Raw genomic sequence first — 14700 nt, 5'->3', positions numbered from 1 at the left:
GTTAAAGCAGAAAGTGTGCAAAAACAATCCATGTTGAAATGTAATGAAATATTTTACATAAACTATCAATCATTTATTTCATTTTAATAAAACTGACTTTTTTAATGAAAAGTTAATTTATTGCTATTTGCCAGTGACTAGATAGTGTCCACTTGCACACACATCCAGTCCTTGAGGGGACATACACTTCTATATTACATGTTAGCAAAACTGAACACTTCCCAGATTCAACATCTCTATCATCCTACCTCTGCACCACATCACATCATCCACATGCAATAGACATCTATCAGCAGTGCAGTTCCTTAGCTGCCGCTTGTTAAAGTATTTACCTGTGGCACTTGCTCAATATCCCGAAGGAAGATCTGTTGGTTCCTGGAGACAGATGTGGACCTGTGGTAATCAACCAGCTCATTCAGAGAATTGAACTTCACTACCCAAAGGAAATACTTCCCAGCACCATCCCTCAGCACTTTAAAGTGCTGGACATCGTTTCCAAATCTACAAGAAAAACATAAATTGTTTTTGTTTTTATAGAAATTGACAGTTTTATTCCAATATGTCATGCCAACCCCCTAGGAGTACTTAACATTCTTGCTAAAAAACAGAATTCACAGGCTTTCATGAACCATAGTCTAGAAAGTGTTTAAGGTTCCGTGGTACATGAACTCAAGTACTATGGTCCATAAATAGAGGAAAAGAGTATGGGTGTTGTCATTCCAAGTATCTACACTGGCCTGGATCAACTGAAACGATTGGACACTGAAGTTAGGAGAATTTTGAGATATCATTAGGTTTGCATCTCTGGGCACAATTCAGATACTCCACCAGGAATGATGTCTTAATACTGATCTCCTTGCCAATTGTCTGGAGAAGGAGAATTTGTTACAAGTGAAGACCTTTGTTTAGGGAAGGACTGCAGTCCGGAATACCGGTAGGATATCAGCAGTGGCCTGTGCTATAGTACTACATTTTTTAAGGTTCAGCAGTCTACAATCTCAAGGATTATGATCCATAAATAGGGGAAAACAGGTATTGCATCATTCCTTTCTAGCATTTACACCAACCTGTTTCAAGGGGTAGTCACTGGAAGGCTCTGCCACCAAAGAAAATGTGTTACATGTATAGAACTTATATTTTTGGACGAAGATTGGAAATGCCAGAATTATTAATGGCATATCAGCAGTGGCCTATATAAAGCAACACCTTGCTTTCTAGCCAGTGTTGAACCTTCATGGCAAGTTGTCAGGTGGCCTTATTGTGCAAAACAAGGTGGGCTGTAAAGTTCTAAGTTCTCTTGCAATTTCAGTTGCGACTTGGGAGGAAACAGCAGGCAAATACTTGAGATGGAAAGAACAACTGCATGAACCAGGAAAATTAAGTCTGTCCGAAACAATATCAGTAGGATCCTGGAGCTCAGAAATGGTGGTACGATGCAATTATATAAATATGTTGACTTCAAAGTGACTACTAGTTTTCAAGACTTCTGAATGGGAAGAGAGGTGTAGTACTATATTGTGTGGTCAATACAGAGGGGAGAGGCTGGTTCCAGAAGAACTAGAAGCAAGATTCAAGTTTCATCATAATAACTTTATTCAAAATACTTTTCCCGATCCATAAAAGTGCATAAAATACGAAGAGAAAATATATATAAAAGTTAAAAAACTTCTATCAATGGATCCAAAACGTGCATAAAATAAAGAATACATCTTGTATAAAATTAAAACTCATTCAATTAGTAGTTAGAACTTCATTAATAAAAATCATCTTGTTTACTTAAATTTTAAAAATTATTATCAGTCCAAAATCATCTTTCAATCAGCTTCATAGAATAGGTTATCTAAAAATGCAAGCGATTTCCTTCTTTTTCTAGCCAGGCTTATATATCGAGCAACAGCTTGGCATACTAATTCATTATTGAGGGTATAAATAAAATTCATGGCATCCTTATTAAAGAAAAGTTTCTGTACCATAAAGACTGGCCGTAAAAATGTTCTCCTTATATCTCGATAAAATTGCAGAACAGCATAGAGTGCATTGTGGACTGGGTAGTTTTCCCATCACATGGGCATCTGTAAACTATTTCTGCCATATTTCATGCTTTGGCAAAGCTACCAGTTCATGGACAGTGCCCAAATGTAACTGTCAGGTAAAATCTGTCCTGAGTATTTGTAACTTTAACTAGAAATTCGGGTAGACCAAGCCGCGTTATACTAGCCATATATCTTGATACGCTTGGTTTTTTCTCTTCTCTGCTAGCCCTTTCTTGGCTTTGTTTCTCCATGTAAATCTGTTTAATTTCATTTTTGCCGTATTGCAGAATACATGCGGGAAGTATTACTGATAGTTATTTCTCGATTTCCTTCAGCAGCTTATCCATATGTGCAAGCCATGGGATTTTATTGAAATGTTCCAGTGTTAAGCAATCCCTAATTATGTCCCTGGTGAACTTTGGTCCTTCCTTGCACCAGATGTTATGCCAAGAGCATAAAGCTCTTTCTTGTATTAGGTCGGCAACATACGATGCATCCAGTACTTTATGTAGGGGAGATATATGGATGTAGACCTTGGTACAGCCAGCAAACAGCAGAAGAAAATATAATTCACAGGATTGTAATAAATTTGCACTGGCCTTACCCCATACTACAGAGCCATAGGTTGCTACTGATGGGTATTTACTGTCATATAGTTTGAGCACATCGCAAATTGGTCTGCTGCCCATCTTGTTACAAAATCTGAAAATAGCATCCAAAGTTCTGATAAGTTTAAGTTTTAACTGGTCTATATGGGGGCCCTAATGACTTCTAAAGGAGTATAAAATGCCTAAATAGGAGAAACTTTGGACTTCTGTGAGATTATGTTCCCTCACACAGGGAGTCTTTTTCTTAGCCTTACCCCGTCCGCAGACCATCACAAACGTTTTAGTTTTAAATCTGTTTTATTGAAAGAAAGAACATCAGCAGTGATACAAGAGCTCAGCGCCTACAATCCAACGGGCCGGCTTGCCACAGCTTTAGCGTATCAGCAAGGCAAAGCAAACAACATCAGTTCGAACATTTCCAATTTAAACACAGCATGTCGCCTACAACCCTTCTGAGCGGGCCGCGTCTGAGAAATATAGGCAGGGAGTCATAGTAACAAGTGTTAGCCTAAACAGGTGTGCCGAACGTTCAGGATGCAGTGCATCCCTGGACCCAGAAAAATGGCCCGCTAAAATCCAGCGGCTCTGAAGGACACTCCATTGTGAGATATAGATCTTTCTTGGATATTCAAAAAAGGCAAATAAGGCAAAGCATACGCCAGGCCATGCGGGCCCGGGAGCTATCCATACCCCGCTGACATAAGGCCCTCAACTGGACAAGCCAGCTTGGAAGCATGGGTCCGATCACTGGCCTACTCCTGCGAAAATCAACCACCCTAGGTCGAACAGGGACTAATACACCCTAACAAGGAAAGGGGAAAAAAAGCACAAATAACTCTCCCCCCCCCCTTCCCCAATGCCCCCTATAATGCCCCCCGTTCCATGTCCACCCTATAGCTCTCCAGGCCCACTAACAGGACTCCTTCACCCCTCCGTCCCCAGTGTGTTCGCTAGGCTTAGTAATCATAGATAGCGTGGGCAAGTGACTTCTCGGAATTCAGTTGCCAACAATGCTAGAAAAGGCTGCCACAACTCTCTATACTTGGAACCCTCACCCGCCATTGTCAGTGTAAGTTTCTCCATCCCAGGGACATACCACAAGCAGTGCAACCATCCAGTGAAAGTCGAAACGGTAGGGGTGCGCCAATGAGAAAGTATGTTCTGTATCGCAGACCCCAGTGCTATTGCTATTTGCCGTCCCCTGCGTGCTCGAAGCGGGTAAGTCAATAAGTTTGATAGCCCAAGCAAGATGTACACCGGGAAATGGGGTACCTCTGTATTGAAATGTTTATCCACCTCATCAAGCACCCGCGACCAATAGGTCTGAATAAGCTCACACTCCCACAACAAGTGCACCAATGTGCCTATCTGGTCGCACCCCCTCCAGCACCGCGCCTCCCTCGTGTGGTCCATTAAGTGTTGACGCTCTGGGGTGTAATACCAGTATGTTACCACATTCGTGAGGGTCTCTGTAAGCCCCATGTGATAGGCTGAATGCCGGGCTCTATAATAGATACCCTCCCACTCCTTGTTGCTAAGTGTTCTGCCAAGCTCCTTCTCCCAACGCACCCTGCCAGGGTTATAAATATATGCAAGTCTAGTCTGAAGCATCTTGTATAAATCCGATAGTATGTGTTTGTCCGACGTGCGCGTGAGAAGCCAAGCCCTCGTAAGGGGAAAAACGCCTATCAGCCTCCGGACGGACTCGCTCATCCAGTGCCCAATGCCGAGCCTGTAAGTACCGGAGCCTCTCCGATTCCGGCAGCCCGTATTCCTGTTTAAAGTGCTCAAAGGGGATGACGCCATCCGCTCTATATAGATGGTACAGAAAGCGGCATTCCGAAGGTTTCCATGCTGCAAAGGCCATCTGGTCCATTCCGGGAGCAAAGTCTGGATTGTCCAGCAAAGGAGTTAGCGGGGAGGGAAAGGTAGTGCAATCATGCTTAATGTTAGTGCGGTCCCACACTTCGAGAGGAACACGGGTGATAAACGAGGCGTACAGGTTTAGGGGCCTATGGTGCTTGCGGAGAAACGGGATCTCCTGTAAAGGTAGTGCTGCTATCGCTTGGTCTTGAAACAACCAATGTTTCTCTGATTCCCAACGACTCCATTCGACCAAATGTCGCAGCTGGGCAGCCTGATAGTAAAGCTGTAAATCGGGAATTCCCAAGCCACCTCCCTCCGGGGGCAGAGTAGACAGGGCCCGTTTCATGCGCGGCTTCCTACCCTGCCATATGAACTGGGCGAGTTCAGATCGGGTCTGCTGCAGCCAGCCCACGGGCGGATGTAGGGAAATAGTACAAAAGAGATAGAGGATTTGAGGCAAAATGGTCATCTTGACCGCTGCAATTCTGCCTAGCCACGAAAGGGGACTGTGTTTCCAGCGGCTGAGTTCCCGGCGGATCTTCCGGCGCAGGGAGGCATAATTGATGGCAACAACTTGCGGAAGAGTGGACGCCAACTGAATCCCCAAATAGGGAATAGTTTCCTGAGCCCACTGAATAGGTAGCAGACCCTGTAGATATTCCCGAGTGGATCGGTGCAGGGAGAGATCAAGAGCCAATGATTTGTCGGTATTGACCTTAAACCCCGCAGCCTGCGCAAAAGTGTCCAGAACGCAAGGCACGCCGGCAACGCCGTGCGCAGGCTGGCTAGTGAGAGCAAAACATCGTCCGCATACAGACTGATGGTGTGGACATAGCCCCCGAACCGGATCCCGGAGATCGCTGGATGTTGCCTAATCCGTTGAGCCAGCGGCTCCATGTAGGCGGCGAAAAGGAGGGGCGACAGAGGGCACCCCTGTCTGGTGCCTCTCTCTATCGGGAATCTAGTGGACGTATAGCCGTTCACCAGGACAGAAGCAGACGGGAACTTATAACAATTAAAGATGCGGGTGCGGAATTTCTCCCCCAGGCCCATCCGTTGCAAAACCCGCTCCAGATACGGCCAATGAACGTGGTCGAATGCTTTCTCCGCATCGATTGCGAGCAACATGTACTCGCCCTCCGTGCGAGAAGCCTTCTCAATCAGATGTAGAGCGTGTTTCGTGTTGTCCGATGTTTAACGCTCCGGGATAAAACCCGCTTGGTCCGGATCAATAAGGCCGGGCATGTGGGGTGCAAGACTGGTGGCCAAGATCCCTGTATAGAGTTTAAGATCTACGTTCAAGAGGGAAATGGGGCGGTACGCACCGCATTGAGTCCTGTCCATCCCTGGTTTGGGGATAACTGCTAATGAGGCCTCTAGGAGGTCCGGAGGTATCGCCCCTAGCTCGGAAAAGGAGTTGAAAAGTTGGGTGAGGAGAGGAGCGAGGCGGGCACAAAACTTTTATAAAAGATGGCGGGGAAGCCATCCGGGCCGGGCGCCTTAGCAGGGTTTAGCCGAGATATGGCCGCGATTACCTCCTCAATTCCTATGTCCTGATCCAGCCTGTCAGCCTAAGTCAGAGCCGGGAGTTGAACTGAATCCAGGAAGTCGACTCCCTCCGCCTCCAACAACGGGGAGGCCGTGTAAAGTGCGGCATAAAAATCGCGGAACATTTCAGCGATGTCCCCATCCTCCGAAACACGCGTGCCGTCACCTCTACAGACCTCGCGCACCCCCTGTGATTGCCGGACTTCATGTAACTTATGAGCAAGAAGGCGCCCACACCTATCTCCCCCGTGTAGTAAGCATGCTTCAACCGTAGGGCTGCAAACTCCGCCCTGTCCTGATCCAGGGCTGCGAGTTGCTGACGCGCCACTTTTAGCTGACGCCACACTCGGGGGGCACACGTTCTTTGCTGGATCTGTTCTAGTTCCCTTGTCCGTTGCGTGAGGTCATCCCGTTTACGCCGTCGCTCTACGTTATCCGCCGCCGATATAACAATAAATTCCCCCCGGAGGACCGCCTTCAGCGCCGCCCACTGTGTTGCCAATGTGGTGTCCGAGTTGGCATTGTGCGACAAAGTCAGAAATAGTGCTTTGTATATGCGTGGCCACGTCCTCTTGGTGAAGGAGAGTATCTCTAAGGCGCCACACCCTAGCAGGCCGTGACAAGGGTGGAAAGGTGAAAGTAGCAGTCACTGGCGCATGATCTGAGAGTGAGGCGACCCCTATCTGCACCCCTGACGCGGTCGCTCATCCCAGAAAATAATTTAATCTGGCATAGGTCTTATGAGCATGAGAGTAATCAGAGTACTCTCGGCTCTGCGGATGGAAACTGCGCCATAAATCGCAAAGCCCTAGGTCTCGCAGTCGTTCCATCCCCAGTGACGAGAGCGCTCCGGCTTGATGGGTCCGCTGACAAGATCTGTCCAGTGTGTTATCAAAAACCAAATTCAAATCCCCCCCAATAATAATGTGGCGGTCAGCCGTTGCCGTGATGTCAGTCAAAGCCGAGTGGAGGAACTGTTCCTGGCCCTCATTGGGGGCGTAGATGGAGCCCAAGGTGAAGATTGCGGTGCCCAAGGCAAACCTATAGACTAGCAGCCGACCCCTTATTTCTGCCGCCTTCTGCAGAACCTCCCCCTTAAATCGCTGCGCCACTAATATCGCCACCCCCGCAGACTTAGTCGGGCCGGAGGAAAAGAATTGTGTCGGGAATTTCCGTGACCGGAGCCAGTAACAATCCCTAGCTAGTAGATGCGTTTCCTGCAACAGGCAGAGATCGGCCTGGTAGTTTTCCAGATACAATAAAACTGCCCTCCGTTTAACGGGGTTATTGAGACCCAGCACATTGAGAGTTAGTATTTTAAGTGTGGAAGCCGGCATTCATGGTGTCTCACGGAACCAGGCAGCCCAAGCGGGGCCCTTAAGCTCTCCTAGGAGAAGTGAGGGAGGTGAAGGTCGCGTGCTTATTGTCAGCTGTGGAAGCCCCTGTGTCGCCCCCCACCCCCTGAGGTGGACATGGAACCTTGAATCCCCCCCCAACCAAGTCCCAACATACAGAAACAAACCCAACCAAGAAAAAGGGTATAGCAGTTCCCATTGTCCTCCACCTCGCGGTGAACGGAAGGTTGATAGCATGGAGAAAGTGGCTCACGGTGAGACGCCCCCCTCCCACCAGCGACCCGTGTACCTGACAGTCACTTAGCCAGACCCTCGCTGCTGCCGGGGACAGCCATGCTGAGAGCCAGTCAGATCCGCAGACACCGACTCGAGAGCCGCCTGCTGGCCTTTGAGTATTTCCGCTATTGTGGGTTTCCTAGGCCGCCGTCGACGGCCCTGCTGACGCCATCGGGGCTTCGAATCATTGACCTCCGGTGGGCGATTGTTATCGTCGCTATCAGCCGCTGCTAATTCCACTCCCAGCAATCGGCCAGGGAGCGGAAAGGGTGGCCCCAACTGTATGGAATCTTACGTTGCTGAAGATGCATGGTAATGGGTTTAAAGGTCTTACGTTTGTGAAGGGTAAGGGCAGAGAGGTCCTGGAACAAAACCGATCGTTGGTCGCGAAACGTCACCGGATGCATCTGATGGGCCATTCTCATTATATCCTCTTTGGTGCGATAGTCTTGGGGACACACTAGTATGTCCGGGTGGGGAGAGGGTGGCACCTGCTGGGGTCCCACCCTGTGGGCACGGTCAATCCGCAGCTCCGTCTCAAGTGGCCTGCCCAGAATATGATTAAAGAGCTCTCTGGCGTATCCGAAGAGGTCCTTTGAGTCATCATCCATCTTCACTCCACGGATCCGAATATTGTGGCGCCGGGACCGGTTCTCCAAGTCTTCCACATGTGTTTGTAGGTTTATCTGCTGATCCTGGATCCTGAGGACATCTGTTGCAGTGCCGCCAGCTCCGTATCCCGGCCGTCGCTTTTGCCCTCCAGCTCCGCCACCCTCTCTCCCAAGCTGTCCACATCTCGGCGAACCTCTCTGAGTTCCGCCGTGAACTCCTGTTTCAGAGTGTGAATATCGGCCCTCAAAGCAGTGAACATGGACTCCAGGAAGGCCTTGGTGATTGGTTCTGTACCCTCACCCTTCTCTGCAGCTGGGCGAGCCCCGCCAGTCGCCATATCGTCTGAGCACTGATTCGCCGGCTGTCATGACCCACAATAGGGGGCGCCAGAGAGCAGGTACATGTTGAGCGGTATGAATGGGACAAGTAACACCTACATACTAACAAACATTTTCCACAAATCACTTTTCATTAAAAACCAACACACCATCTCTAGAACGAGATCCTACTTCAATAGTACTGCAGGCAAAATTAATATCTATCCATAAGATTTTAACACTTATTGATATGCCCTAGAATTCTGAGGTCATGAAGTTTTTAAATCAGATTCTTCTGAGGATCTCTTCAGAGTGTGGTTGTTGTTTGTGGTCGACGTACGTTTCGGAGACTGACTATAAGTACCGTGTCTCCTTCTTCAGGACCAAAGTGTTCTTCCAGAACTCACAGAAAATCTGAGCGGTGAAAGATAGGGGTTCTCTGTGTATTGTTCGGATTTGCCTCTGTTATCCCGACACCTATTCCGGGCTTCTACTGTTCTGACGGGTACTGGGTTATTCCCAAGGTCCTTAATGGCTATATTGCGTCTGTCTTGGTACGTGGGGCCACTGCTCATTCATGCATGCCGCATGTTCGAGAATGCAACAAGAAAGATTCGTTCCACCGCGTCTGGTGGTTTGTTGCAGTTTCATCCAAATTTATTACGATGCAGTAGACCTAATGTGCTGTATGTCAAACCTGTCTCCATGCACAGTTTTGCTCGTAATTTTCCGTTATTCAATCTCCTAGCTAGCGTCGCTTGTCGTGTTCTTCATCACCGAAGAACACGACAAGCGACGCTAGCTAGGAGATTGAATAACGGAAAATTACGAGCAAAACTGTGCATGGAGACCGGTTTGACATACAGCACATTAGGTCTACTGCATCGTAATAAATTTGGATGAAACTGCAACAAACCACCAGACGCGGTGGAACGAATCTTTCTTGTTGCATTCTCGAACATGCGGCATGCATGAATGAGCAGTGGCCCCACGTACCAAGACAGACGCAATATAGCCATTAAGGACCTTGGGAATAACCCAGTACCCGTCAGAACAGTAGAAGCCCGGAATAGGTGTCGGGATAACAGAGGCAAATCCGAACGATACACAGAGAACCCCTATCTTTCACCGCTCAGATTTTCTGTGAGTTCTGGAAGAACACTTTGGTCCTGAAGAAGGAGACACGGTACTTATAGTCAGTCTCCGAAACGTACGTCGACCAGAAACAACAACCACACTCTGAAGAGATCCTCAGAAGAATCTGATTTAAAAACTTCATGACCTCAGAATTCTAGGGCATATCAATAAGTGTTAAAATCTTATGGATAGATATTAATTTTGCCTGCAGTACTATTGAAGTAGGATCTCGTTCTAGAGATGGTGTGTTGGTTTTTAATGAAAAGTGATTTGTGGAGAATGTTTGTTAGTATGTAGGAGTGAATGAGAAGTGAGAATGTGGATGTGACGGTTTTTCTAAAAAAAAATTTTCCTTTTGGGGTCTCTAAACAAAATGTTGTTTCTATACAAATACGTTGTTTAACTTTTGAGGAAACAAAGTGTATGTTTTATATGTGAATCAGATGTCCACTTGATAATTATGAATATATTGTTATGTATATCTTTGTCTCTATTTTTAAAAAAAAGTAAATAAAATTACATATAAAGAAATTAAAATGTTTTTTGAGTAACTGTGCACATGTGGGGGTTTGTGTAGTATATAAGAGATTAATTCCATAGGAATAAGACAGGTCAGATAAGAGGTCTTCTTTTCTTCATTTGTCGTTTTCCCCTCCTCTTAGACCTAAAAGTATCCAGGGGTAACCTTCCACTCACTTGTGGGACAAGTAACACTACATCTCCCATAATGCACGGGGAAGAATTCACCTTGCTATATAAGCCTCGCCCCCATAATCACCGGTGCTTGTCACTTGAGATTTCACCAGCACTACGGAGGAACGAGCCCGTCCCAAAGCTTCACCCATCTTCCCAGTTGGGAGAAATAACGAACCGAGGAGATCTACGACGACACCCGTCAGTTCCGCAATTCCGCAACCCGTTCTGCGGGGTATTTGAATCTGGCGCGCTGCGCGCGCAACCACAGGATCCTGATTACACGGCAGCCATTGAGGCTGCAAGGCGGAGAAGAAGCAACGCTAACCGATTCCCGAGCGCGACTATACCTGGTAGTCGGCTCGCGGGAATCTTACCCCACAGAAACCTAGGTACCGGGTGGGTACGGACATAACCCACAACCTTGATTCCGCAGTCACAGCTCTCAACCAGCGGAGACTTCACGCTGAGACATTTCAGCGTTCTTGCATTTCCAGTGAGGCGAGAAGCTTCAAGAAGAACATTATCGCCTGGATTTCCAGGAAGGATCGTCAGACTTCTTTTCTTTTGTTGTCAGCTGGACAGGAACCAGCGCTTTTGTTACCACACGTTTTGGGTTGACCAAGACGACAGAAACCTGGACCGTGGAAGTAAGGGGATTCCCCTGCAACAGTCAAAGGATTAACACTTGCGCTTTCAGAGAGAGAGACAACAATTGCATCTTGGCTGATTGATAAGTATCACTTTATGTTACTAAGTGCAAGACTGTGTACTATCGATATTGTTTATTGCTTAACCTACTCCCGTTAGTTGATGACCTACCCTGTTACCCTACACGTCAGTAGTACACGTACACACGTAAGTGAACGACGCATTCAGAGAACGGGGGGAGGAAGGGTTTGAATGTGTCTTAGTTAAGCACTGACGTATGTCTCTTGTGTTTTCTTTCAGGGTACTGGGGTGGAGTGCAGGAGAGAGGGGTCATCACTGTAATCTACATTATTTTACCACGTCGGGAGACGACACTACTTTTTGTTTCCTTTGTCCCTTTTTTCCCTTTCCCCGATAAGGGTGCCACCTGTGTCGTGAGATACTAACCACGCACTGGTGTTACCTCTTAGGGGAAAAGGTTACTACACATCTCATCGTTCCCGCTGTACCCGGCTTCCAGGTTAGTGGCACTCTATACTACAGAGCCTGACAGAGTGACAAGCCCACGGTTTTATACAGCCTGAACGATGGACACTAGTGTAGTGCTTACTTCAGTATTGGAAACACTGACTGCACTACGAATGGAAGTAGACGCTTTTCGGGGTGAAAACCTGGAACTGCGTAATGAGATGAGCACTATGAGAAGAGAGGTAGCTGGGCTATCTCGCCCGGGTCCTAGCGATCAGAGAGGGGCGCACTATATCAGACAATGGACACTACCCCCACCAAACCCTAGTGGCGCGAGTACAGGGCATACTACACAAGCGGGAGGAGGTAGTACTGGATCCTCTACAATACAGGTTATCCAACCGGCACACTTACCTTTAGCCCCCCCGGAGCGCTTTTTTGGGGATCCAAAAAAGTTTGGCATCTTTCTAGGGCAGTGTAAACTGCACTTCATGGAGCGCTAGGTGGCGCACTGCAACATGGCCGCACTGATGTGAGGCTCCCGATGCTAGACCCCTCGCATCCGAACTTACTCCGTGTTCCGTCGACCTAGCGGCGCCCCGGAGGTCCCTATCTGCTGCGGGACCGGGGCTCCTCCATCTGTGACAATCCTGGCCGTCTGCCTGCCGCCTGGCCCGAGTTCTGCCGCCTTTCGCTTCCGCGGCCGCAGGAGACGCGGCTGGCCGGATCTGAGGTCGGCGCCCGGGGCTACGCGAGACCGCGGCGCCCGAGGGGGGCACGGGCCGTGTGGCTGACGGCGGCTGGTCCAACTGCGCGAGACCCGAGGAGGGGGGTCCCGTTCCCGCCCGGAGCTGCTGAGCCCCGCTCCCGGTGTGGAGAGGTGCACGCTCTACCCACGGGACGCCTGGGACCTGCAGGGACCCCGAGACAGCGCCGATCAGAGGTGAGAGACGCGCACCTGCGCGAGGGCCTGGACACCTTCCTGGTGGTGGCCGAGAACTGGTGCGAACAACGTGGAAGTGCCCACAGCAGGTGCCGGCGTCGGCGGCGGGGGCCCATCGCCACACGGGGGTCCGTGCGCTCCCTTCCCCCGTCGCCGCCTGGACGGAGAGGGCCCCCTATTTCCTCCCCCCTCCTCAGGGAGGGGCTCCATTGCCGATCGCGGCGGGGAGCGCCGCCGGAGTAAGCCCGAGAGGCCGCTGTGGGGGCCTGATTGGTCACGGGCCCTGTGCCTGGAGCAACGGTGGGACTCTGCCACACTGGATCGCCTTTACGCGGGGCTGCGGCACCCCCGGTGGCCCGTCATAGCGGGGTGAGGGCACCACCCCTGCCCCCCGAATCCGCGCCGGCTGGCAGTTGGGACACTGGGACGGCGAGCCACGCGGCGCCTGAGCACCGGCGCGCGCGCCCCGAGGGCAGTCATGGGCAAGGAACGGGGTGCCAAGTCGGCGGCTGCACCCCACCAGACCAAGATTGACCGTTTCACGACCTCTGAGCCCCCGGGGGCTGGGGGGGAGGCGGCGCCGACTCCCGGCACGGACCTTGCCGCCATTCTGCAGGCCATCACCGCCTCCCGCACGTCCTTGGAGGGGATGGTCGGGGAGGTGAAGGTGGACGTGGCGCTCCTCCGACAAGATCTTCGCAATGCCACGGCCCGCATCACCGAGACGGAGTCCCGCATTTCGACCGCGGAGGACGACATCCGGCAGCTCCAAGATCAGGTCCGGGAGCTCACGACCCACTCCAAGGAACTGCATCGGCGGGCAGAGGATGCCGAAAACCGGGCCCGCCGCAACAACCTCCGCCTGGTGGGCTTTCCGGAGGGGGTGGAATCTGGCCGCACCGATGACTTTCTTGAGAAGTGGTTTAAGTCCTGGATGCCGGCGGCCAGCCGGTCCACCTGGTTCGTGGTGGAAAGAGCGCACCGGTCGTTGGCCGCCAAACCTCCGGTGGGGGCCCCACCGCGCCCCTTCATCCTGCGGATCCTCAACTTCAGAGACAGGGATGCTATTCTGAAGGAGGCGCGGGCGCAGTCTCCTTTGTCCTTCAATAACCACACCATCATGGTTTTCCCCGACTACACCCGGGAGGTTCAAGAGCAACGCCGATCATACCTGGAGGTGAAACATAAGATGCGCTCCTTGGGTCTTCGATACCAACTTCAATTCCCGGCCCGCCTCCGTGTGGTCTTCCAGGATAAGACCTTGTTTTTCGACACTCCTCGGGCGGCCTGGACTTGGCTCACTGAGGAGCGACCCCTGCGCCAATCTGGGCGAGCGTCCCCGGCCCGGAGGCCTACGGACCTGGATACAACCAGGCCTCCTCGCCCACGCCGTAGAAGACGCACACAGTCCCGGCGGCCCCGGGGGGGGTTGACAGCTGGGCCTCGGTCCACGAGCATGTCGGGCAGGATGCCGAGGGACTCGTCTGCCTCATCCGGGACATCTTCTCAGGCGGCTGGGGGCCTCCGGAGCCGGTCGCCGCGCCCGCCGGACCCGTCCCTGACCCCCCTCATCGCGCCTGTGGACCTTTCTGATCTCTCCCGCAGCCCGGTCATTTGACTTGGGGTGGCCTTCTGTCTTGGCAGCAGCTCTGGTGGCCCGGTCCCGCGGCTGGGGCCGCCGTCATGGTCCTGGACTCAGCGGATCTCCGCTCATGAGTAGTAGTCTAGGCCGGAACGCTTGCATCCGTACTTCTGGAGGGGTCCACCACGCTCTTGACACCCGAGCGTTTCGCTTGGGGCTTTTGTAATAGTTGTTGAAGTTAGGGCGACAGATGCTTCAGTTCTCGAAGTGTAGGGTGGGGGGTTGGGGGTTATGGTGTGGGTTTTGTTGGATGTTTTGTTGGATATTCCTCCTAGGGGGGGTGGTCCTTTTCGTTCATGTCTGGTCTTCCCTGGGTGCGCCGCATCGCAGCTTCCCGCAAGCGTTACTGCAAAGCCCCGCGCTTGCCCACACACACGGCCTGCTGCTGCCCGCTCCCGTCCCGGCGCCCCTTGGCTTCCTCCCACGGGCGTCATTGCAGCGCTCCGCGCTGGCTCCTGCACACGGTCTACTGCCGCTCGCTCCCGGCCGGGCCCCCCTGGTCCCCTGTTGCCTGCCCCCTGCCTTCCCCACGGGTCCTGGGCGATCCTCCT

General features: G+C 51.0%; 1 protein-coding gene across 6 annotated transcripts in view; it reads right to left on the bottom strand.

The window, feature by feature from the left end:
- Nucleotides 1-14700, bottom strand: part of GRB2 (growth factor receptor bound protein 2) — a 356380-nt gene that overhangs the window by 51908 nt on the left and 289772 nt on the right. For all 6 annotated transcript variants that reach the window (XM_085617014.1, XM_085617017.1, XM_085617018.1 and 3 more), the window contains exon 5: nt 333-501. In XM_085617014.1, coding sequence (XP_085473140.1) covers nt 333-501 — 169 coding nt within the window. The remainder of the gene's footprint in view (nt 1-332; nt 502-14700) is intronic.

The sequence above is a fragment of the Triturus cristatus genome, chromosome 7 (genome assembly GCF_964204655.1).
Source record: "Triturus cristatus chromosome 7, aTriCri1.1, whole genome shotgun sequence".
NCBI classification, from domain to species: Eukaryota; Metazoa; Chordata; class Amphibia; order Caudata; family Salamandridae; genus Triturus; species Triturus cristatus.
This window is presented reverse-complemented; position numbering and strand designations above follow the sequence as displayed.